We start from the raw sequence: 26683 nt of genomic DNA, 5'->3' as shown, positions 1-26683 counted from the left end.
CACCATGTCATTATACATCACACTTAGAAGTAACATGACGGGCTATTAATGAGAGAGAGAGAGAGAGAGAGAGAGAGAGAGAGAGAGAGAGAGAGAGAGAGAGAGAGAGAGAGAGAGAGAGAGAGAGAATGGCTATCATTATATAACAAGGATACATTTCTCATCACATACATATAAAGATCTACAGTATTGTCCTGAAGTATGGCATCTGCATCCCTGATGTGGCTGCGTGACTAGTGTTAGCGGGATTCTGGTGGGCCATAATCCTGAGGTCATCCACTTCCACAGCGGGGTAGTCTGCCAGCTTCTTTTTGTGCCCAATGGCTGTGGCAGCGGGTGAGGTACCTGGCTCAGGGATTACCTTTTTATTGCATGGTATGAGAGCAGAGTTTTTTCTTATGGCGGGGAGGGGGATGTAAAGGGATTCCCCGGTAACAAGTACACTGGGTGAATCTTTTAACGACTTATGCACTCTAGTTTAGAATGTCGTGAAGGGCTATTGATAGCTCTTTTATCTATCTAGCTATCTATCTACCTATATATATCCATCCTTGTACATAAGATGGAGAGCAATTGTGACGAGGTGAGCTCCCAGACAAGGGTGTGGTGTCCTATTTTGGTGGCCTGGATGGGACACGGGCGTGGCTCAAGGACTCTCGGCTCTACATAAGGGAAGGGGGCAAGAGAGCGTCACACAGTCGCACACCAGCCACCATGAGAGCCATTGTAAGTTACCTGCTTCATTGTGCATCATCTCTCCATTCTGACGATTACTAGTGCAGTGCATGTGTTGAAAATATACTACTCATATATGTGGAAAATACTCATACTTCTGTCTCTCCTCCAGGTCCTGCTGCCCCTCTTCTTGGCCTCTGTCATGGCCGGGCCCGTGCCCGCTCCTGAAGAGGTGGTCCAGCGCATCCCCGTCAAGGCTCTTGGCCGCGCTCACTACTCCTTCACTCCCCAGGTCACTGAGGTTCGTCCCGAAATCAAGATCTACGAGAAGACCTTCGACGTTGCTGTGCCCAAGCCCGTCTACGAGACCAAGGAAGTGACTCCCATCCACCACTCCTACGTGCCCGAGCCTTATGCCGTGCCTCAGCCCTACGCCGTACCCCAGCCCTACAATGTGCCAGTGCCAGTTCCCCATCCCGTCCACGTGCAGCACAATATCGCTGCCGTACCCGCTCCTTTCGGTTACGCTCTGGCGTAAACCGTAGCCGCTGCCCAAGAGTAACTAACTGTCAGACCCAAAGCCAGAAGAACACAGCAGAGTAAGACGAGTGGTTCTGGGAGGAGAGGTGGTGACAGCCCAACGCTGGATTCTCACCACAGTCGCCAACCAGTTCCTTCCTGCCTTGGACCCTCTGTGGCATGTATGAAAATCCCAATACAAATAAAAACAAAAAAATCCACGGTTGTCGTTTAATGGATCCTCTATTTGTAACTCTTATTGATCAATATTTACCCTAGGTGACCTTCTCTTCGCTTCCAGCTTCTCAGAAAAGATCCTGTGACAACATCTAGTTGTGAAATAGCACTTGAAAGATTTATTTGAATACACAAAAACAAGTGTTACAGTACCCAGATAACATCTGTGACAAGGACAGGTTACTTACATCTAACTCAATGTTGAATATAATTTTCAACTTGTAGCAAGAACTGGTGACGGGCATTTATCAGATCCTCGAGCTGGTTTTGCAGCAGACTTTTGAAAAGTAATTCTCATATCTAGAACAACACAAACACCTCCAGGAGGAGTATTTACCATTCCCAAGCTAGAGAGGATTCAACACTGACCCTCTATGATAGAAATGGCCCAGTATCAAAACATCTTTGATGAATCTAATCATCTTAGTTGTATATACATTTGAAAATACAACTTTTAGTCGTCTTGTGACTCAGTCTCGAGTTGATGGCCTTTGAAAGAGTCGAGATAAGAATTCAAATGTATAAACTAACGAGTAAAATTTGACACCACAAGGATGATCTATAGAGCATTACCATTAGTGACAATAGAATGGATTTCTCTTTATTTCTCTACCATTGCTCAAAAATTTTTAGATACAATAAAGGATCGAAAACATGAAATTACACACACACACACACACACACACACACACACACATATATATATATATATATATATATATATATATATATATATATATATATATATATATATGTTTATATATTCCTATGAATCTACGTGGAAAATGAAACGATAAGTTCCCAGGTGCACTTTCGTGTAATAATCACATCATCAGGGGAGACACAAGAGAGAAATATAAGTCAGTTTATATATATATATATATATATGGATGGGGTTGTTAGGGAGGTAAATGCAAGAGTCCTGGAAAGAGGGGCAAGTATGAAGTCTGTTGGGGATGAGAGAGCTTGGGAAGTGAGTCAGTTGTTGTTCGCTGATGATACAGCGCTGGTGGCTGATTCATGTGAGAAACTGCAGAAGCTGGTGACTGAGTTTGGTAAAGTGTGTGGAAGAAGAAAGTTAAGAGTAAATGTGAATAAGAGCAAGGTTATTAGGTACAGTAGGGGTGAGGGTCAAGTCAATTGGGAGGTGAGTTTGAATGGAGAAAAACTGGAGGAAGTGAAGTGTTTTAGATATCTGGGAGAGGATCTGTCAGCGGATGGAACCATGGAAGCGGAAGTGGATCATAGGGTGGGGGAGGGGGCGAAAATTTTGGGAGCCTTGAAAAATGTGTGGAAGTCGAGAACATTATCTCGGAAAGCAAAAATGGGTATGTTTGAAGGAATAGTGGTTCCAACAATGTTGTATGGTTGCGAGGCGTGGGCTATGGATAGAGATATGCGCAGGAGGATGGATGTGCTGGAAATGAGATGTTTGAGGACAATGTGTGGTGTGAGGTGGTTTGATCGAGTAAGTAACGTAAGGGTAAGAGAGATGTGTGGAAATAAAAAGAGCGTGGTTGAGAGAGCAGAAGAGGGTGTTTTGAAATGGTTTGGTCACATGGAGAGAATGAGTGAGGAAAGATTGACCAAGAGGATATATGTGTCGGAGGTGGAGGGAACGAGGAGAAGAGGGAGACCAAATTGGAGGTGGAAAGATGGAGTGAAAAAGATTTTGTGTGATCGGGGCCTGAACATGCAGGAGGGTGAAAGGAGGGCAAGGAATAGAGTGAATTGGAGCGATGTGGTATACAGGGGTTGACGTGCTGTCAGTGGATTGAATCAAGGCACGTGAAGCGTCTGTGGTAAACCATGGAAAGCTGTGTAGGTATGTATATTTGCGTGTGTGGACGTATGTATATACATGTGTATGGGGGGGGGTTGGGCCATTTCTTTCGTATGTTTCCTTGCGCTACCTCGCAAACGCGGGAGACAGCGACAAAGTATAAAAAAAAAAAAAAAAAAAAAAAATATATATATATATATATATATATATATATATATATATATATATATATATATATATATATATATACATATATATATATATATATATATATATATATATATATATATATATATATATATATATATATATAAAGTTTGTATAAAACTGCAAACGTAGCAAATCTCGTCTTGTTACGATCCTGGATCGACATCAGAATACAGACACAGCTGTGTCTCTCGATGCTGCTGCTTAGCATCAGAATACAGACACAGCTGTGTCTCTCGATGCTGCTGCTTAGCATAAAGACAACCTCGTCTGTCCAGATTACGCTCTCCACAAAGTCCCTCCACTGGTCTGAGAGATATACGAGTCTATAAACATGATTTCACGTTTCCATTAACGTCGAAAATATTCGGTCTCTATATCACAAAAAGCAACAGAAATTCCATGAATCATAGCCACGTAAAGCACAACAGGTTCGTGAAAAAAGGAAAACATTAATAGAGAACTACAGGATGGAGTCAGTGGGTATAACTCACGAGGGAGGATTCGCCCAGGCGACGCCACTACCACCACCAGCACCAGAGGAAGACCTCCTGTGGGTGGCGATGGCCTGACTCTACAGGGAATTGTAGAACACTCCCGGGGCTCGACCATGGTAGAGAGAAATGCTGATGGCTTTTGATTCTACCTCTTGATAACAGTGAGGTGGAAGAAAAGCCACCCAAAGGAGTAGGATGAAGAAGAGCCACCCAAAGGAGCATGAGGAAGAAGAGCCACCCAAAGGAGCAGGTGGAAGAAGAGCCATCGAAAGGAGCAGGTGGAAGAAAAGCCACCCAAAGGAGTAGGTGGAAGAAAAGCCACCCAAAGGAGCAGGTGGAAGAAGAGCCACCCAAAGGAGCAGGTGGAAGAAGAGCCACCCAAAGGAGCAGGTGGAAGAAGAGCCACCCAAAGGAGCAGGTGGAAGAAGAGCCACCCAAAGGAGCATGAGGAAGAAGAGCCACCCAAAGGAGCAGGTGGAAGAAGAGCCACGCAAAGGAGCAGATGGAAGAAGAGCCACCCAAAGGAGCAGGTGGAAGGAGAGCCACCCAAAGGAGCAGGTGGAAGGAGAGCCACCCAAGCCATATACAACATCAAGTCCTCGTATGTGCGGCACAGCTGATCAGAGGGGGGGAAGTACTGAATGATGATCATATGAGGTTTCCATAATACACTGGACGATGTGCACATTGTCTTGCATGTTCATCTCAACATTGTTTGAAATTCAGTAACAATAATAATGACAATAATAGTGAAAAAAAAATCAGTTTATATGTTGAAATTAGCTAAAACGGGGATGTGTATAGTCCCTAATAGTCATCATACTGAAATTCAAATGTATGAATCTCGTTCGGGACGTCAGGGAACTGTGACAACTGGACAGAGAAGCAGACACATAAGAACCAGGGGCAATGCACTGGGACATTATTGATTTTAAAATACACGAAAAAGAAAAAAGAAAATGATATGTGCCCCCTAAAGAGATGTCTCCTACTGTATCAAATTCCAATGAGGCTGCTCAGTACAATAAGCTGGAACAAGGACTCCGAAAACCATTTACGTTTCAAAATACAGGTCGTTCCCCCCAATTACCAATGATAATATACAAGATATCACGGAGAACAAATGTTGATACATTTCTACAGAAAACTCAATGTTGATACATTTCTACAGAAAACTCAATGTTGATACATTTCTACAGAAAACTCAATGTTGATACATTTCTACAGAAAACTCAATGTTGATACATTTCTACAGAAAACTCAATGTTGATACATTTCTACAGAAAACTCAATGTTGATACATTTCTACAGAAAACTCTGATTTACTTTTGTTCTACTGAAAGGACAAAAATCTTACTGCAGGTAGAGGGTCGTCCGATATCAACAAGTTACAGACTAACATTCACTTCAGATGAATCATTCGCTACAGTGTCGTAACAGCGAAAAATGACGATTCTAATAACAATAATACAGCCACAGGAGCGTGGGAATACTATCATACAATATACAAAACATAATACAGTACAAATGACACTCGTTGGCTGGCGTTCAGTGGAATAATGAAATATACAGTGGAGGCTGTAACTGCTGTAATTCACTGACTGCTTACATCACTTGATAGGTTCCCGGTCAGGAGCGCATACAACCACGCGATACATTGTACACAGTGTATATAGCAATGTGGAAACTCTTACTCACCATAAACATACTGAGGCTGACGCACACATATACATGGACGACTGAACATCATCATTATGACGTAGTAAACGAACAGCATTACACAATCTTGCACGTAGAATATACGACAGATTACACGCATGAACGTAAGTGTACTGGGGAGAGGAGAGAGAGAGAGAGAGAGAGAGAGAGAGAGAGAGAGAGAGAGAGAGAGAGAGAGAGAGAGAGAGAGACACGTCCACAAATCATATCAACATCAGGCAGTGCATGACATTAATGTGTTGGGCCTCAACACTTTGCTGATAGCTAATGTTATAAGTAAATTATCCAGGTTCACGTAAGTGATGCATAATGACCTAAATCTGAGCAGTATACTGGACGTGAGAGGAGCGATAAAACATGGAAAGAAACGATACCAAATGAAGAGAACAGCGGAAGACTGATGTCGACCCAGACAATACTACAGAGCCAAATCGTCAGGCATGAGGACGAGGTCACCAGGAACCATCATGAAGTCTACTTAACTAATCATTTGACCGTAGAACAGTAGAACATTCTGAGGTTTAAGAAGACAGAATGATAATGTAAGGTCCTCCACGCTACCCTGGCCTGTTGGATGGGAGAGGCAGGAACAGGTAGTGGCCATGATACACACGGGGAATCGATGGCAAAAACCTCGTCCCGTCGCAAACTGACACGACTGCTAAACATGGCTTTATACGTGTGTGTGTGTGTATGGTCAGCCTCCTCACATGATGCCTTGTGGCTCGGATGTAAAGCTGGCGGATGGTAGCGCTGTAGTGCCTCTATATTCATACGTTCCTCCTATCAGCAGGGCCACCAAGGCATTGTCATAAGGTTACCATGAAGGAAGGTATGGATGAAGTTGACCAGGGTGAAGGTTTAGGCTGAAAGGAAAACAATAATCATCCAAACCGTTTTCATTATAGGAAGTGATATATAGAAATGTCACTCGTTCTTCACGTCATAAAGAGAACGTCGTGTAGTAAAAAAAAGAAAGCCGAGATTTGTAAGATGTAGTGTTTAAAAGAGGTCTTTTACATGGACTCTCTACAAGCATGACACACGTATATCAAACATTTACTAGTTTCGTGTAACATGAAGTTGTGAGAGACTTCTGAAAGAGCTTTTAACTGGCTCTGTAACAGACGTGAAAATTAATTTCAACGTCTTGAGAAGCGGTTCCCAAAGTGGTCTTCATAGACCTCCAGGGACAGATGGAACTATGCAGGGGTTGATAAATGTCTAGGGGTCGACAGGGGATCGATAAAATTCTATTAGTCGATAAAACTTTAAAGATTTCAATACTTAATCGAACACAAAACAAAGTAAAGGCAAAGCTAGTTTCTGTTCTTCATGTAATACGATGGAAAACCATGATGTAATGATTATCATAGGCCCGTCCATCACGTTAAGGATGTAACCTTCAGTTAAAATGTATTTTTCATAAGCAAGTTTTGTTTTACTTGTTCAATTTTGCAGATCTCTCTCTCTCTCTCTCTCTCTCTCTCTATATATATATATATATATATATATATATATATATATATATATATATATATATGTTAGTAAACCGTTGACTCTCCATGGTAGAATCATCCAATGTAATTTCTTAAATTTCGTCAGCTCAATTAGCCATCAGCTTTGAGGAAAGTAATCTATGTCAATTTTCACAGAGTAATGAGCTGCTTCCCATGGCTCCTTCCTGGAATCCGGCCACTCTAGAACTGACTGTCACGGTACCTCATCCTTCTCTATCTTCCTCCTCCTGTCTGTTTTTCTTCGTACAACCTTTCTACCCTCAAGAGTACGGTTCATCAAACACCTGAAGAACAATGATTAATTTCTACTCTTTTTTCTTCCTTTATTACCTTCACCTAAGATGGCCTTCGACACGTTTTGTCCGTGCCATTTCGGTCACTATATGTATGTATCTATGTACATTCCCGCCTTTTGCACAGGGGTCCCGGGTTCGATCCTGGCTGTTGGAGGTTTGTATGTTCTATGAAGACGCGCGTTTCTATGCACTATGTTCGTATATATATATATATATATATATATATATATATATATATATATATATATATATATATATATATATATATATATATATATCCCTGGGGATAGGGGATTAAGAATACTTCCCACGTATTCCCTGCGTGTCGTAGAAGGCGACTAAAAGGGGAGGGAGCGGGAGGCTGGAAATCCTCCCCTCTCGTTTTTTTTTTCATTTTCCAAAAGAAGGAACAGAGGGGGGCCAGGTGAGGATATTCCGAAAAAGGCCCAGTCCTCTGTTCTTAACGCTACCTCGCTAACGCGGGAAATGGCGAATAGTTTAAAAGAAAAAAATATATATATATTATCCCTGGGGATAGGGGAGAAAGAATACTTCCCACGTATTCCCTGCGTGTCGTAGAAGGCGACTAAAAGGGAAGGGAGCGGGGGGCTGGAAATCCTCCCCTCTCAATTTTTTTTTTTTCTCCAAAAGAAGGAACAGAGAAGGGGGCCAGGTGAGGATATTCCCTCAAAGGTCCAGTCCTCTGTTCTTAACGCTACCTTGCTAACGCGGGAAATGGCGAATAGTATGAAAGAAAAAAAGAAAAAAAAAAAAAAAAAAAATATATATATATATATATATATATATATATATATATATATATATATATATATATATATATATATATATATATATATATATATATATATATATATGGGGATAAGAGTGAGTGCTCAAATTACAGAGGTATAAGTTTGTTGAGTATTCCTGGTAAATTATATGGGAGGGTATTGATTGAGAGGGTGAAGGCATGTACAGAGCATCAGATTGGGGAAGAGCAGTGTGGTTTCAGAAGTGGTAGAGGATGTGTGGATCAGGTGTTTGCTTTGAAGAATGTATGTGAGAAATACTTAGAAAAGCAAATGGATTTGTATGTAGCATTTATGGATCTGGAGAAGGCATATGATAGAGTTGATAGAGATGCTCTGTGGAAGGTATCAAGAATATATGGTGTGGGAGGAAAGTTGTTAGAAGCAGTGAAAAGTTTTTATCGAGGATGTAAGGCATGTGTACGTGTAGGAAGAGAGGAAAGTGATTGGTTCTCAGTGAATGTAGGTTTGCGGCAGGGGTGTGTGATGTCTCCATGGTTGTTTAATTTGTTTATGGATGGGGTTGTGAGGGAGGTGAATGCAAGAGTTTTGGAAAGAGGGGCAAGTATGAAGTCTGTTGGGGATGAGAGAGCTTGGGAAGTGAGTCAGTTGTTGTTCGCTGATGATACAGCGCTGGTGGCTGATTCATGTGAGAAACTGCAGAAGCTGGTGACTGAGTTTGGTAAAGTGTGTGGAAGAAGAAAGTTAAGAGTAAATGTGAATAAGAGCAAGGTTATTAGGTACAGTAGGGTTGAGGGTCAAGTCAATTGGGAGGTGAGTTTGAATGGAGAAAAACTGGAGGAAGTGAAGTGTTTTAGATATCTGGGAGTGGATCTGGCAGCGGATGGAACCATGGAAGCGGAAGTGGATCATAGGGTGGGGGAGGGGGCGAAAATTCTGGGGGCCTTGAAGAATGTGTTGAAGTCGAGAACATTATCTCGGAAAGCAAAAATGGGTATGTTTGAAGGAATAGTGGTTCCAACAATGTTGTATGGTTGCGAGGCGTGGGCTATGGATAGAGTTGTGCGCAGGAGGATGGATGTGCTGGAAATGAGATGTTTGAGGACAATGTGTGGTGTGAGGTGGTTTGATCGAGTGAGTAACGTAAGGGTAAGAGAGATGTGTGGAAATAAAAAGAGCGTGGTTGAGAGAGCAGAAGATGGTGTTTTGAAGTGGTTTGGGCACATGGAGAGGATGAGTGAGGAAAGATTGACCAAGAGGATATATGTGTCGGAGGTGGAGGGAGCAAGGAGAAGAGGGAGACCAAATTGGAGGTGGAAAGATGGAGTGAAAAAGATTTTGTGTGATCGGGGCCTGAACATGCAGGAGGGTGAAAGGAGGGCAAGGAATAGAGTGAATTGGAGCGATGTGGTATACCGGGGTTGACGTGCTGTCAGTGGATTGAATCAAGGCATGTGAAGCGTCTGGGGTAAACCATGGAAAGCTGTGTAGGTATGTATATTTGCGTGTGTGGACGTATGTATATACATGTGTATGGGGGGGGTTGGGCCATTTCTTTCGTCTGTTTCCTTGCGCTACCTCGCAAACGCGGGAGACAGCGACAAAGTATAAAAAAAAAAATATATATATATATATATATATATATATATATATATATATATATATATATATATATATATATATATATATATATAATCCTCCTCTCTCATTTTTTTTTAATTTTCCAAAAGAAGGAACAGAGAACGAGGCCAGGTGAGGATATTCCCTCAGAGGCCCTTCTTTGTTCTTAACACTACTTTGCTAACGCGGGAAATGGCGAATAGTCTGAAAGAAAAAAAAAAAAAAAAAAAATATATATATATATATATATATATATATATATATATATATATATATATATAATATATATAAAATATATATAACCTTGAGCAGGATGGAGATACGACTAAAAGAGATGATTAATATAATCATGCCAAAAAATGGAGAATAAATACATAATCAAGACGATCTGGGCCACTGAGCTATTGTTAAGAGAACATTATAATTTATGCAGTCGCTATCAGTAAAGAGAAAGAAATTAGAAATATAGGAAAAAGAAAGAAACATGAAATATGCAAGCGACGGAGCAATATACAAATATAAAGGCCTCCTATATAGTTTTCTTTACGATCTCAGGTCGACATCAGACACATCTCTCGTCTGTCGATGCTGCAAATCATTGTCATATGGACGACCTCGTCCTTCTGGTGTTCTTAGAGAAATACATACGAGTCCATAAACTATATCGCGTTGCCGAATACGTCAGGGATGAGCGGTCTCTACTCCACACCATCAGGAAAACATCCCTGAGACATTTCCATGAGGCAAAACAGGCTCGTGGATAGAAAAAAGAAACAAAACACCGTAGGATGGTGCCCTGTGCGTATAAATAACGAGGAAGGATTCGCCCGGGCGACGCCACGACCACCACCAGCAGAAGGAGACTTCCTGTGGGTGGCGATAGCCTGACTCTACAGGAAATTGTACAACACGCCCGGGGCTCGACCATGGTAGAGAGAAATGGCTAACAAGTTCACAATGAATATACTGGCTTGCCCACATACCCGTCGACGCTGACTTCACTCTCTGGCATCAACAATACACAGGTTCTCTGGCAAAATAACAGGACTTCCCTACACTATACATGGATACCAGAGTCCCCACGTCAGTTACAACTAAGGCATGCTCTCATATGATGACGGTTGTATAATAGTAACTATAACAGATAAGTTGATACGAAGGATAAATGCACACGCACGTATGGTGACAGTTACTGAATGTCGACAAAGTCAAATTCTGGAGAATGATACACATTTCTTTATATTCTGGTTAGTGAGGAACTCCCGAATGGTCAGATCAAACGATACATCTAAACTTTTTTGTGCGATGCGCCGGAATCTTAAGTGATCTTACAGGATGATAGGATCAAAATGAAAAGGGGATGATGAAACACATCATCCCCTTCGGGTCTGGTCACGCCATATCAAACTCTGCTGACGCTCATAAGCACAAGACATTCATGAAATCCCAGATAATCTTTAGCTCGTTCGTTCATCCGGGGTATCATATGTGGAACCAAGAATATTTCAGTGGTCAGATATCGTTGTATTTCTATTCAATGCTCCAGTTTTCCTTTTGTATCAAAAGAATATAAATTACAATATATATATAAAGGGGGCCCTTGGTGATGATAATTACAAACCGAAATTCAATTTGGATATTTAATTAATTATATATACATAATATCGAAGAGTTATGATTGCAATTACAATAACATAGCAACAGTTTGGGCAAATAAGCTATAGAACTACAAAATATCGCTTTAGGAAAACCAGAATTCAATTATACAAAACACAGTACAAATTGTAATCGGCGGCCGGTGTTCAATGGAATAATTAGATACATAGTAGAGCCTTAAATTGCTATAATTCACGGTGAACTTACATTAACTGATCGCTCGCCAGTAAACTGTGTATAGGGTTGGCACACTGCGTCCATAATATACTAGTAGTGCAATGTGGCGGGACTAACTCGAATACACATGACTCAATCTGATGCACACACACACACACACACACACACACACACACACACACACACATGCCCAGACGCTGCCATATACATTTTAGCAAACAAATTAACAAATACACTTACAAATATTTACGCGAGAATATACAATCACACACCTGCCGGACCGGACGTTTACCTTAGTGTTTGCAGATGATGTTTAGGTCATGAGCTCCTGTAAATACTGAGGAGTGACGACGATTGTATCAGCTTACAGCAAGGGAACCTGGACGAACTCTGAAGGAGTTCTAATTAATGTAGGATGAGATTTGATCCAGAAAAGACTAAAGTGATAAGGATTAGACTCAGTGAAAAAAGGTCTCGGTGCTTCTACTACTCAGGTGGGACTTAACCTGTAGGACTCTATGTGTGATACTGACCAAGGGTTCAACATTGTGCTTAATCTGTCGCCAGATGTGTACATCAGGAGCAATGCGAGAGATGAATTGTCTACTGGCAGATACTGCAGCTGCCGTCAAGTATACGGTAAGGAAATGTTCAGTAAGACACGGGCAGCTAAGGCCCTAATCAAGGCCATATCATTAACGCTATATATATATATATATATATATATATATATATATATATATATATATATATATATATATATATATATATATATACCTATGAATCCACGGGAAAATGAAACACGATAAGTTCCCAAGTGCACTTTCGTGTAATAATCACGTCATCAGGGGAAATACAAGAAAGAAATATAAGTCAGCTGATATACAACGAAGAGACGTAGATAGGACGCCATTTGGTAAACAAGTGATTGTCCAAGACAGACAACGAGCGCATCATAAACTTATTATGTGGATAAGAAGGGGAATTGCTTACAAATTTCATCAACAATAAAGCTATCCAATTTGTATAGACCGTCACTAATATCAAGGTTATAATCTTTTGTGTATTTGATAATAGAACAGTCAATGATATTTCTCGTGGCACTGGAGTTACGAGTTAATAACTGAGATGGCATTACTCCAGTCAACACAATGATCGTAGTTTCTAACGTGATTAAACAAGGCATTTGATTCTTGTCCTGTTCTTATACTACATTAATGTTGCTTAAGTCTAACAGAAAGATCCTTACCAGTCTGCCTAACATATATATATATATATATATATATATATATATATATATATATATATATATATATTTTTTTTTTTTTTGCTTTGTCGCTGTCTCCCGCGTTTGCGAGGTAGCGCAAGGAAACAGACGAAAGAAATGGCCCAACCCACCCCCATACACATGCCTTGATTCAATCCACTGACAGCACGTCAACCCCGGTATACCACATCGCTCCAATTCACTCTATTCTTTGCCCTCCTTTCACCCTCCTGCATGTTTAGGCCCCGATCACACAAAATCTTTTTCACTCCATCTTTCCACCTCCAATTTGGTCTCCCTCTTATCCTCGTTCCCTCCGCCTCCGACACATATATCCTCTTGGTCAATCTTTCCTCACTCATTCTCTCCATGTGACCAAACCATTTCAAAACACCCTCTTCTGCTCTCTCAACCACGCTCTTTTTATTTCCACACATCTCTCTTACCCTTACGTTACTTACTCGATCAAACCACCTCACACCACACATTGTCCTCAAACATCTCATTTCCAGCACATCCATCCTCCTGCGCACAACTCTATCCATAGTCCACGCCTCGCAACCATACAACATTGTTGGAACCACTATTCCTTCAAACATACCCATTTTTGCTTTCCGAGATAATGTTCTCGACTTCCACACATTCTTCAAGGCTCCCAGAATTTTCGCCCCCTCCCCCACCCTATGATCCACTTCCGCTTCCATGGTTCCATCCGCTGACAGATCCACTCCCAGATATCTAAAACACTTCACTTCCTCCAGTTTTTCTCCATTCAAACTCACCTCCCAATTGAATTGACCCTCAACCATACTGTACCTAATAACCTTGCTCTTATTCACATTTACTCTTAACTTTCTTCTTTCACACACTTTACCAAACTCAGTCACCAGCTTCTGCAGTTTCTCACATGAATCAGCCACCAGCGCTGTATCATCAGCGAACAACAACTGACTCACTTCCCAAGCTCTCTCATCCCCAACAGACTTCATACTTGCCCCTCTTTCCAAAACTCTTGCATTCACCTCCCTAACAACCCCATCCATAAACAAATTAAACAACCATGGAGACATCACACACCCCTGCCGCAAACCTACATTCACTGAGAACCAATCACTTTCCTCTCTTCCTACACGTACACATGCCTTACATCCTCGATAAAAACTTTCCACTGCTTCTAACAACTTGCCTCCCACACCATATATTCTTAATACCTTCCACAGAGCATCTCTATCAAGAGACAGGAGGTCAAGAGAAAGGTGCAAGAGGTGAAAAAAAGGGCAAATGAGAGTTGGGGTGAGAGACTATCAGTAAATTTTAGGGAGAATAAAAAGATGTTCTGGAAGGAGGTAAATAAAGTGCGTAAGACAAGGGAGCAAATGGGAACTTCAGTGAAGGGCGCAAATGGGGAGGTGATAACAAGTAGTGGTGATGTGAGAAGATGGAGTGAGTATTTTGAAGGTTTGTTGAATGTGTTTGATGATATAGTGGCAGATATAGGGTGTTTTGGTCGAGGTGGTGTGCAAAGTGCGAGGGTTAGGGAAAATGAGTTGGTAAACAGAGAAGAGGTAGTAAAAGCTTTGCGGAAGATGAAAGCCGGCAAGGCAGCAGGTTTGGATGGTATTGCAGTGGAATTTATTAAAAAAGGGGGTGACTGTATTGTTGAGTGGTTGGTAAGGTTATTTAATGTATGTATGACTCATGGTGAGGTGCCTGAGGATTGGCGGAATGCGTGCATAGTGCCACTGTACAAAGGCAAAGGGGATAAGAGTGAGTGCTCAAATTACAGAGGTATAAGTTTGTTGAGTATTCCTAGTAAATTATATGGGAGGGTATTGATTGAGAGGGTGAAGGCATGTACAGAGCATCAGATTGGGGAAGAGCAGTGTGGTTTCAGAAGTGGTAGAGGATGTGTGGATCAGGTGTTTGCTTTGAAGAATGTATGTGAGAAATACTTAGAAAAGCAAATGGATTTGTATGTAGCATTTATGGATCTGGAGAAGGCATATGATAGAGTTGATATATATATATATATATATATATATATATATATATATATATATATATATATATATATATATACATATATATATACATATATATATACATATATATATACATATATATATATATATATATATATATATATATATATATATATATATATATATATATATATACATATATATATACATATATATATATATATATATATATATATATATATATATATATATATATATATATATATATATATATATATGATTATATTTATTTATTATACTTAATCCCGTGTCAGCGAGGTAGCGGAAGGAAACAGACGAGGAATGGCCCAACTCACGTACATACACATGTATATACATAAACGCCCACACATGCACATATACATACATGCACATGTACACACCCACACTTGCCGCCTTTATCCATATATATATATATATATATATATATATATATATATATATATATATATATATATATATATATATATATATATATATATATATATATATATATATATATTATGTATACTCTAGCTTGAGCCAGGTACCCAGTTCATCGACTAACCCCTAGGGATGGATGAAGAGCTGGATTGACTTTGGACCGACTGCCGCAACCAGGATTCGAACCTATGCGCTCGGCCATGGGCGGCCCGTGAATGCGTGAATCTTGACTGAGAAAGGACAGAGTAGAACAACCAAGACGGTATTACATAAACTAAGAGAACCGAGCTACAATGTAAAGCTGAGGACCCTAAAACTCTCCACCAAGGAGAGAGAAGGTGGACCTGATAACTGCCTTCAAGTACCTGAACCATCGGGACGGTGTTGCAGGTGAACAGTTCTTCACGAGGTGCAGTGTGTGAGTAACCAGAGGCCACGAGCAAGGAATGGTTGTTGTTACAAATTATGAAAGAGGCGGTGAAACTTTGAAAAGAATATTATGAATAAGGCAGGAGATAAAAGGAGATAATCCAAAACTTTTCAGCGAATTCAGTCAAAGTAAAGCAAATGAAGTGAAGGGAATCAGATGGGAACTTTAATATAAAGGATGTAAAGATATGAAGGAAGATGAAAGACACGTTTAAATGTCTTTTCACTGTGGAAAGCACCAGTGAAATGGAGCAGGGGGGGAAGTCTTGGGAAGCAGTGAAACTGCTATAAAAGGATTATGCTGAGCGATTAAAGCTTTAACCCATATAAAGTTCATGGACCTGAGATAAGTTTTCCACATATACTCAGCAGTGTGCAGATAAGTCTGACAGTTCGCATACAGTGTCGTTCAGAATTTTAGCACAGGAAGGGATATTACCAGGGAGTGGGAGAAGCCTTATTTAAGGAAAGAAAATTGATGAATTGCGATGTACTACAGACCGGTTCTCTCTGACGAGTTACGGTTGTAAAATACTGCAAAAGATAACCAATGAGCAAATGAAAGACAACTTGCAGAGAGCAATTACCATGTGAGAGACAACAAGGACTAAGGGAAAGGTTATATATCATAACTCACAAGTCCATGAGGGATTGAGGTCCGTATTAGACAGAAAAGAATCAAGGCTGTATTGTGTATTCTCCTGCTGCTACAACGCGTTTGACATTTTATCACAAAAGATGTTGCTTTAAGAAACGCAATCTTTTGCGAATCTTCTTCGACTGACAGAAAAATACTTGAGTGGAAAAAAGCAAAGATGTATGTTATAGGAGCCTTCTTGAAAGAGGTTCGGGTTACTCCTGGTGACCCACAGGGCTTACTTCCCTAGACCGTTGCTGTTCTTGATCTATGCAAAGAACTTGGCAGGAAAGCTGGACTCATAGCTAAAACTGCTGGCATATGATGTCAAGGAAGTAGCGATGAGAACTGCATCAACTTAATGGTCGTCTTCATAAACTCACAAGTTCGTCTGTTACGTGGTTACTTAACCTCTTAGAGTAAATGTCAAGTAGTGAAGATGGGATACAGTGAGCGGGGGAAAAAAGACACCAGTACGATTACCATCTGGCTGGAAGTGTGTGCTTACGAGGCAACTGGGGATCGAAATATTAACATGTCGCCACACTATAAGTACACGAACTGTCCACTGGAAATTGTAACAATCACATTTAAGAACAATGGGGAAGATATTCAGTTAACTGTTCACAGATCACACTAATATTTCCTCCCACCTGTTTGGTGGTCTGGGTAGGACACGGGCGTGGCTCAAGGTCTCTGGGCTCTACATAAGGGAAGGGGGCAAGAGAGCGTCACACAGTCGCACACCAGCCACCATGAGAGCCATTGTAAGTTACCTGCTTCATTGTGCATCATCTCTCCATTCTGACGATTACTAGTGCAGTGCATGTGTTGAAAATATACTACTCATATATGTGGAAAATACTTATACTTCTGTCTCTCCTCCAGGTCCTGCTGCCCCTCTTCTTGGCCTCTGTCATGGCCGGGCCCGTGCCCGCTCCTGAAGAGGTGGTCCAGCGCATCCCCGTCAAGGCTCTTGGCCGCGCTCACTACTCCTTCACTCCCCAGGTCACTGAGGTTCGTCCCGAAATTAAGATCTACGAGAAGACCTTCGACGTTGCTGTGCCCAAGCCCGTCTACGAGACCAAGGAAGTGACTCCCATCCACCACTCCTACGTGCCCGAGCCTTATGCCGTGCCTCAGCCCTACGCCGTACCTCAGCCCTACAATGTGCCAGTGCCAGTTCCCCATCCCGTCCACGTGCAGCACAATATCGCTGCCGTACCCGCTCCCTTCGGTTACGCTCTGGCGTAAACCGTAGCCGCTGCCCAAGAGTAACTAACTGTCAGACCCAAAGCCAGAAGAACACAGCAGAGTAAGACGAGTGGTTCTGGGAGGAGAGGTGGTGACAGCCCAACGCTGGATTCTCACCACAGTCGCCAACCAGTTCCTTCCTGCCTTGGACCCTCTGTGGCATGTATGAAAATCCCAATACAAATAAAAACAAAAAAATCTACGGTTGTCGTTTAATGGATCCTCTATTTGTAACTCTCATTGTTGAACCTTTAGTCAAAGAGATCTTATCTTCGGTTCCAGCCTGTCGGAAAGGATACTGTGACAACACTTATCAGTGGAAGAAAGTGTGAAAAGTTTGCAGGAAATACAAATGACAACTAATATTGCATTCACAAGAGATCTGTGTAGAGGACAGGTTACCAGATACTGGTTACTTGCATTTTACAGATCTGGTAAAACCTTTTTCAACTTGCAAAAAGCTCTGGTAACAGACAAGTATCAGTTCCTTCAACTAGTTTTGTGGAAGACTTGCCCTACGTAATTTCAATATGTGGCTGAATCACCACAACTCAAACATCTGTAGGAGGAGTACTTATCATTCCCAAACAAGATAAGGTACAACACTGATTCTTCATGATAGTTTCACCTATAGAAAAAGGTATTCGGTAAATCTGATGATCTCATTCATATCGGTCTCTAAATATACAGCTTTCAGCTATCTGATTCTACAGTTCTGAGTAACCTTGTTGATGGCCGTGTGAAGAGTAGGGACATGAATACATGAAAAGGTTTACACGGATCCACTCGACGAAAGCGATGATAATCAGCAAACCATGCTCTATAACACACCAATATTAGTGACAATAAAAACTTTATATTGTTATTCTGTTATACCAAACAAAAGTGAAACAAATAAAGGAAAAGGAAAGATAAAGTTACAAAATAACAAACTATACTGTGCCCTGTACGTTAGATTATAACTGTAAACGCCCCTTATTAGGTCTTGCTACGATCCTGGGCTGACATCAGACCACAGACACAGCTGTGTCTGTTGATGCTCCTGTTTTGCATCAAGACAACCTCGTCTCTCCGGATTACGTCTCCTCAAAGTCCCTCTACTGGTCTGAGAGAAATACGAGTCTATAAACATAATTTCACATTTACATAAACATCACAGAATACCCGGCCTCTATACCACAACAGCAGCAGAAATTCCGTGAATTACAGCCACGTAAAGTACAACAGGTTCGTCAAAAAAGATAAAAAAAGGACATAAAACCACAGGATGGAGTCCGCGGATATAACTCACGAGGGAGGATTCGCCCAGGCGACGCCAGTACCACCACCAGCAGAGGGAGACCTCCTGTGGGTGGCGATGGCCTGACTCTACAGGAAATTGTAAAACACTCCCGGAGGTCGACCATGGTAGAGAGAAATGTCTGGCCGAAAATACTGGCTTGTCGAGACACCTTCCCACGCCGACTTCACTCGGAGGCAACAACAACACATAGGTTCATTGGCAGGACTTGCAGCTCCTGTGCTCGCTAACGATGTAAACCTTTAATCAGAACGTTGCTGGCTGCCAACATATGTTAGAGAGAAGCCAGTCATTACCCAGTTAACTGATTCATTGATTATATCTCGGCAACAAAACTCCATATTAAGAGGTGATTATTAATGGTAGTCTCCTTGTCTTCACTATATCTGTCACTTCTCTTTGCTTATCTCACAAATCGTAGCTGGCACCTCGATAGCTTCTGGTGGGTTTTTAACATGTATTTCGTCCATTCCACTAATTCCTCTTTGGCCGCAATACGGTTTTCTACCAGTCGAGTATCTATCTGTCGCTTGACCAACGTTCTTGTCTGAAATGCTACCGATGAATCTCTCTCTCTCTCTCTCTCTCTCTCTCTCTCTCTCTCTCTCTCTCTCTCTCTCTCTCTCTCTCTCTCTCTCTCTCTCTCATAATTTTTTCGATTTTTGCTATGACCTAATCCTGAACACTCTGTTCTAATTTCAACCATTACGTCGAACAAACCGTGTACCTTCCTGATTCCTTTGTTCCAAGTATTATATTCTACTTTTTCTATACTCAGTAGTTTACGACGTATCTCTTGTATCTCTGCAGCTCCCATCCTCACCAATCTGTTCTTCAGCATTAATCCATACCGTCAGTTTCTGTCGTTCATCCTCAGAATTTGCTCGTTTCTCGACCCCTACATTGAGCAGTCTCTGGTCTCTGTGCTATGGACGTTTCCTTCTGTTGGTTTATGTCCGGAGACGACCTCCCGTTCTGACCTTCCGTCGACCGTTCTGGTTAGATTCCCTCTGAATTACTTCTTGATTATGTTTTCATCCCCGTCAAGTCCATTTCTCCCATCCCTAATTTCTCTAATTCCATCTGATGACACTTTTCATAATCTCTGATTCCATTCCTCAGTTTTCTAATGACTTTAGCTATTTTTGTGCATCATGAGATCCAGTTTATCATCGTTATCTTCCCTATCCACGTACTAGTCTCAGGTGATTCAGTCTTATATCAGATTTTTCTCCTTATGAAGAACCATAAAATATCCCTTCACCCAGCCTCCTCTTAACAGACTGAGTCACACCTTGTTTGGTCCTGATGATCCTATATCTGCTATAAAGTTTAGCCTAGCTTTACCTCCCTGCTTAAACTATGTTGTTAATTTCTTGTTACAGCACAAAACTGACGGAACTCCTTGACCAAAATGACAGTTCAATCTAAAACTGTTCACTTCCTTAACGCTACCAAAAATCAGCAGCCAAGTACACGCACCAGCAACATGGAATTACATCATTGGGGAAAAAAATGGAGTCACCGAACTGTTGAAGGTTGGCACAGCTGCCCGATAATAATAAAGACCACCTATTTCACACGATTCTTTAAGCCTTTGTATTTTTCTGTAAACTTCTTTATTTGAATAACTTCATCTTGTTATCATTCTATCACAAAAGATGTTGCTTTAAGAAACGCAATCTTTTGCGAATCTTCTTCGACTGACAGAAAAATACTTGAGTGGCAAAAATCAAAGATGTATGTTATAGGAGCCTTCTTGAAAGAGGTTCGGGTTACCGCTGGTGACCCACAGGGCTTACTTCCCTAGACCGTTGCTGTTCTTGATCTATGCAAAGAACTTGACAGGAAAGCTGGACTCATAGCTAAAACTGCTGGCATATGATGTCAAGGAAGTAGCGATGAGAACTGCATCAACTTAATGGTGGTTTTCATACACTCACAAGTTCGTCTGTTACGTGGTTACTTAACCTCAGAGTAAATGCCAAGCAGTGATGATGGGATACAGTGAGCGGGGGAAAGAAGACCCCAATACGATTACCATCTGGCTGGAAGTGTGTGCTTACGAGGCAACTGGGGATCGAAATATTAACATGTCGCCACACTGTAAGTACACGAACTGTCCACTGGAAATTGTAACAATCGCATTTAAGAACAATGGGGAAAATATTCAGTTAACTGTTCACAGATGACACTAATATTTCTTCCCACCTGTTTGGTGGTCTGGGTAGGACACGGGCGTGGCTCAAGGTCTCTGGGCTCTACATAAGGGAAGGGGGCAAGAGAGCGTCACACAGTCGCACACCAGCCACCATGAGAGCCATTGTAAGTTACCTGCTTCATTGTGCATCATCTCTCCATTCTGACGATTACTAGTGCAGTGCATATGTTGAAAATATACTACTCATATATGTGGAAAATACTTATACTTCTGTCTCTCCTCCAGGTCCTGCTGCCCCTCTTCTTGGCCTCTGTCATGGCCGGGCCCGTGCCCGCTCCTGAAGAGGTGGTCCAGCGCATCCCTGTCAAGGCTCTTGGCCGCGCTCACTACTCCTTCACACCCCAGGTCACTGAGGTTCGTCCCGAAATCAAGATCTACGAGAAGACCTTCGACGTTGCTGTGCCCAAGCCCGTCTACGAGACCAAGGAAGTGACTCCCATCCACCACTCCTACGTGCCCGAGCCTTATGCCGTGCCTCAGCCCTACGCCGTACCTCAGCCCTACAATGTGCCAGTGCCAGTTCCCCATCCCGTCCACGTGCAGCACAATATCGCTGCCGTACCCGCTCCCTTCGGTTACGCTCTGGCGTAAACCGTAGCCGCTGCCCAAGAGTAACTAACTGTCAGACCCAAAGCCAGAAGAACACAGCAGAGTAAGACGAGTGGTTCTGGGAGGAGAGGTGGTGACAGCCCAACGCTGGATTCTCACCACAGTCGCCAACCAGTTCCTTCCTGCCTTGGACCCTCTGTGGCATGTATGAAAATCCCAATACAAATAAAAACAAAAAAATCTACGGTTGTCGTTTAATGGATCCTCTATTTGTAACTCTCATTGTTGAACCTTTAGTCAAAGAGATCTTATCTTCGGTTCCAGCCTGTCGGAAAGGATACTGTGACAACACTTATCAGTGGAAGAAAGTGTGAAAAGTTTGCAGGAAATACAAATGACAACTAATATTGCATTCACAAGAGATCTGTGTAGAGGACAGGTTACCAGATACTGGTTACTTGCATTTTACAGATCTGGTAAAACCTTTTTCAACTTGCAAAAAGCGCTGGTAACAGACAAGTATCAGTTCCTTCAACTAGTTTTGTGGAAGACTTGCCATACGTAATTTCAATATGTGGCTGAATTACCACAACTCAAACATCTGTAGGAGGAGTACTTATCATTCCCAAACAAGATAAGGTACAACACTGATTCTTCATGATAGTTTCACCTATAGAAAAAGGTATTCGGTAAATCTGAAAATCTCCTTTATATCTGCCTTTGAATATACAGCTTTCAGCTATCTGATTCTACAGTTCTGAGTAACCTTGTTGATGGCCGTGTGAAGAGTAGGGACATGAATACATGAAAAGGTTTACACGGATCCACTCGACGAAAGCGATGATAATCAGCAAACCATGCTCTATAACACACCAATATTAGTGACAATAAAAACTTTATATTGTTATACTGTTATACCAAACAAAAGTGAAACAAATAAAGGAAAAGGAAAGATAAAGTTACAAAATAACAAACTATACTGTGCCCGTGTACGTTAGATTATAACTGTAAACGCCTTTTATTAGGTCTTGCTACGATCCTGGGCTGACATCAGACCACAGACACAGCTGTGTCTGTTGATGCTCCTGTTTTGCATAAAGACAACCTCGTCTCTCCGGATTACGTCTCCTCAAAGTCCCTCTACTGGTCTGAGAGAAATACGAGTCTATAAACATGATTTCACATTTACATAAACATCACAGAATACCCGGCCTCTATACCACAACAGCAGCAGAAATGCCATGAATTACAGCCACGTAAAGTACAACAGGTTCGTCAAAAAAGATAAAAAAAAGGACATAAAACCACAGGATGGAGTCCGCGGATATAACTCACGAGGGAGGATTCGCCCAGGCGACGCCACTACCACCACCAGCAGAGGGAGACCTAGTGTGGGTGGCGATGGCCTGACTCTACAGGGAATTGTGGAACACTCCCGGGGCTCGACCATGGTAGAGAGAAATGTCTGGCCGAAAATACTGGCTTGTCGAGACACCTTCCCACGCCGACTTCACTCGGAGGCAACAACAATACATAGGTTCATTGGCAGGACTTGCAGCTCCTGTGCTCGCTAACGATGTAAACCTTTAATCAGAGCGTTGCTGCCTGCCAACATACCATCACCCAAGTGGGGAGAATCCCTTTCCAGTAGCACTGGGTGTCGGCTCTAATATTCCTTGGTTCATTGTACCTTTATACTATTCCAAGACCTACATGAGACAAGAACATGCCACACGTCAGACTTAGGTCCAGCTCCAAATGAGAATGTCGTCTATAATGTCATAAATGGGGGATAAAATGGTACAAGCGATCACCTTTGATGTAGTTTTACATACTGCTCATAATGCAGGTCAACATGACAGTTATAAAAAAAGTTTAGATTCTCACTTTTAATGGCCTTCGCAGTGTTCCTGACAAGGTAAACTTGGATGACGTTGTTAACGAAGAATATCGGTAGTAAAGGGAACATATTTGCCCGTGAGTAGCAGACGGTCCCTCTCCAGATCTAAGTCACAATGGTATAACAGCGAACAAAGACCAGTCAGTTGTCTATGACGCGTAAATTCGCGGAAAAATATTCATAAATCAATGGAAAGCATATATTCCTGAAACTAGCGAAAGGCACCATGAAAAAAATATAATTTTATGTTTATGTTAGAGAGAAGCGAGTCATTACCCAGTCAACTGGTTCACTGATTATCTCCCAGCAACAAAACTCCATATCAAGAGTTAATTATTAATGGTAGTCTCCTTCTGTCTTCACTATATCTGTCACTTCTCTTTGCTTATCTCACAAATCATAGCTGGCACCTCGATAGCTTCTGGTGGGTTTTTAACATGTATCTCGTCCATTCCACTAATTCCTCTTTGGCCGCAATACGGTTTTCTACCAGTCGAGTATCTATCTGTCGCTTGACCAACGTTCTTGTCTGAAATGCTACCGATGAATCTCTCTCTCTCTCTCTCTCTCTCTCTCTCTCTCTCTCTCTCTCTCTCTCTCTCTCTCTCTCTCTCTCTCTCTCTCTCTCATAATTTTTTCGTTTTTTGCTATGACCTAATCCTGAACACTCTGTTCTAATTTCAACCATTACGTCGAACAAACCGTGTACCTTCCTGATTCCTTTGTTCCAAGTATTATATTCTACTTTTTCTATACTCAGTAGTTTACGACGTATCTCTTGTATCTCTGCAGCTCCCATCCTCACCAATCTGTTCTTCAGCATTAATCCATACCGTCAGTTTCTGTCGTTCATCCTCAGAATTTGCTCGTTTCTCGACCCCTACATTGAGCAGTCTCTGGTCTCTGTGCTATGGACGTTTCCTTCTGTTGGTTTATGTCCGGAGACGACCTCCCGTTCTGACCTTCCGTCGACCGTTCTGGTTAGATTCCCTCTGAATTACTTCTTGATTTTGTTTTCATCCCCGTCAAGTCCATTTCTCCCATCCCTAATTTCTCTAATTCCATCTGATGACACTTTTCATAATCTCTGATTCCATTCCTCAGTTTTCTAATGACTTTAGCTATTTTTGTGCATCATGAGATCCAGTTTATCATCGTTATCTTCCCTATCCACGAACTAGTCTCAGGTGATTCAGTCTTATATCAGATTTTTTCTCCTTATGAAGAGCCATAAAGATTCCCTTCACCCAGCCTCCTCTTAACAGACTGAGTCACACCTTGTTTGGTCCTGATGATCCTATATCTGCTGTAAAGTTTAGCCTAGCTTTACCTCCCTGCTTAAACTATGTTGTTAATTTCTTGTTACAGCACAAAATTGACGGAACTCCTTGACCAAAATGACAGTCCAATCTAAAACTGTTCACTTCCTTAACGCTACCAAAAATCAGCAGCCAAGTACACGCACCAGCAACATGGAATTACATCATTGGGGAAAAAAATGGAGTCACCGAACTGTTGACGGTTGGCACAGCTGCCCGATAATAATAAAGACCACCTACAATATTTCATTCACATTCACGACTCTTCAAGCTTTTGTATTTTTCTGTAAACTTCTTCACTTGAATAACTTCATCTTGCTATCAGTTTGTTTCTCTTTGCTAATTACTCTCACAAGAACTACCACTAAAACTATCAGCATATCGTACCTGGCATCTCTCGTCGGTACAGCATTTTGAATCGCTGCTCAACAATGTCCCCGTTGTTCTTGCTACACCCACGTACGCCTGGGTGACATGACATAAGAAATACCGCATTCTGGGGCTCCTCTGGTATCTCCTCTCTCCCCTCAATTGTGTCACTGGTCCGAGGAGGCTATAGAACAGCTGTGTATCTTCTCCAAAAGAGGAGTTTGTGTGATTACTATTTGTGTTAGAGAGAAAAAGTTTCATGCTGTGTTGCCTTATGTGTGTGTGTGTGTGTGTATGTGTGTGTGTGTGTGTGTGTGTGTGTGTGTGTGTGTGTGTGTGTGTGTGTGTAATCGTATACTTTCGCGGTTACATTTGCAGGCACCTCGGTAATTCACGTTCGAGTGTGAATCGGACGGAATCTGAGTGTTTAAGGTGAGTGTGGTCCTCCACATGTCTGTACTCACTGTGGACGCTAAGTTCCAGTTGTAAACTCAGTTTACTAGCGAGCGACCACTTGACGTAAATGCACCAGGAATTATTATAATTAAAGTCTCCACTGTATATTTCATTTTTCCACTGAACGTCAGACAGCGATTTCAGTTTGTACCACGTTTTGTATGAGAGAATCCTGGCTTTGCCAAACCTGTAAATTTCGAAGGAACATTTTGTTGGTCCAAACTGTGGCTGTATTATTATAACTGGCATCATTATTCCTTGATATTAATCTAATTACTTCAATATCTGAAATGAATTTTGGTTTGTAATTGTCCATCCTCACTGCCACCTTTAGATAAGTTATATACCGATATACGTTAACTGAAGCAACGCGTAGAAATACATGGTGGATTGCTATTCAATAAATCCGGTAGGAAGCTCTCTCTCTCTCTCTCTCTCTCTCTCATATATATATATATATATATATATATATATATATATATATATATATATATATATATATATATATATATATATATATATTTTTTTTTTTTTTTTTTTTTTTATACTTTGTCGCTGTCTCCCGCGTTTGCGAGGTAGCGCAAGGAAACAGACGAAAGAAATGGCCCAACCCCCCCCCCCCCCCCATACACATGTACATACACACGTCCACACACGCAAATATACATACCTACACAGCTTTCCATGGTTTACCCCAGACGCTTCACATGCCTTGCTTCAATCCACTGACAGCACGTCAACCCCTGTATACCACATGACTCCAATTCACTCTATTTCTTGCCCTCCTTTCACCCTCCTGCATGTTCAGGCCCCGATCACACAAAATCTTTTTCACTCCATCTTTCCACCTCCAATTTGGTCT

General features: G+C 41.6%; 3 protein-coding genes across 3 annotated transcripts; all 3 read left to right on the top strand.

Annotated features, from left to right (window-relative positions):
* The first annotated feature begins 573 nt into the window (after positions 1-573).
* LOC139766818 (uncharacterized) lies at positions 574-1415 on the top strand. The gene is made up of 2 exons (XM_071695739.1): positions 574-726; positions 848-1415. The coding sequence occupies exons 1-2, from the start codon at positions 715-717 to the stop codon at positions 1211-1213; spliced, it is 378 nt and encodes a 125-aa protein (XP_071551840.1). The 5' UTR covers positions 574-714; the 3' UTR covers positions 1214-1415.
* Positions 1416-17114: 15699 nt separating this feature from the next.
* Positions 17115-17909, top strand: LOC139766817 (uncharacterized). The gene is made up of 2 exons (XM_071695738.1): positions 17115-17220; positions 17342-17909. Exons 1-2 carry the CDS (start codon positions 17209-17211, stop codon positions 17705-17707), a joined length of 378 nt encoding a protein of 125 aa, XP_071551839.1. The 5' UTR covers positions 17115-17208; the 3' UTR covers positions 17708-17909.
* A 3298-nt stretch (positions 17910-21207) lies between these two features.
* Positions 21208-22021, top strand: LOC139766703 (uncharacterized). The gene is made up of 2 exons (XM_071695623.1): positions 21208-21332; positions 21454-22021. The coding sequence occupies exons 1-2, from the start codon at positions 21321-21323 to the stop codon at positions 21817-21819; spliced, it is 378 nt and encodes a 125-aa protein (XP_071551724.1). The 5' UTR covers positions 21208-21320; the 3' UTR covers positions 21820-22021.
* The last annotated feature ends 4662 nt before the right edge of the window (positions 22022-26683 follow it).

This window comes from Panulirus ornatus, chromosome 58, assembly GCF_036320965.1.
Source record: "Panulirus ornatus isolate Po-2019 chromosome 58, ASM3632096v1, whole genome shotgun sequence".
Taxonomy (NCBI): domain Eukaryota; kingdom Metazoa; phylum Arthropoda; class Malacostraca; order Decapoda; family Palinuridae; genus Panulirus; species Panulirus ornatus.
Note: the sequence above shows the minus strand (reverse complement) of the source record. Positions and strands in the feature narration are given on the sequence as shown.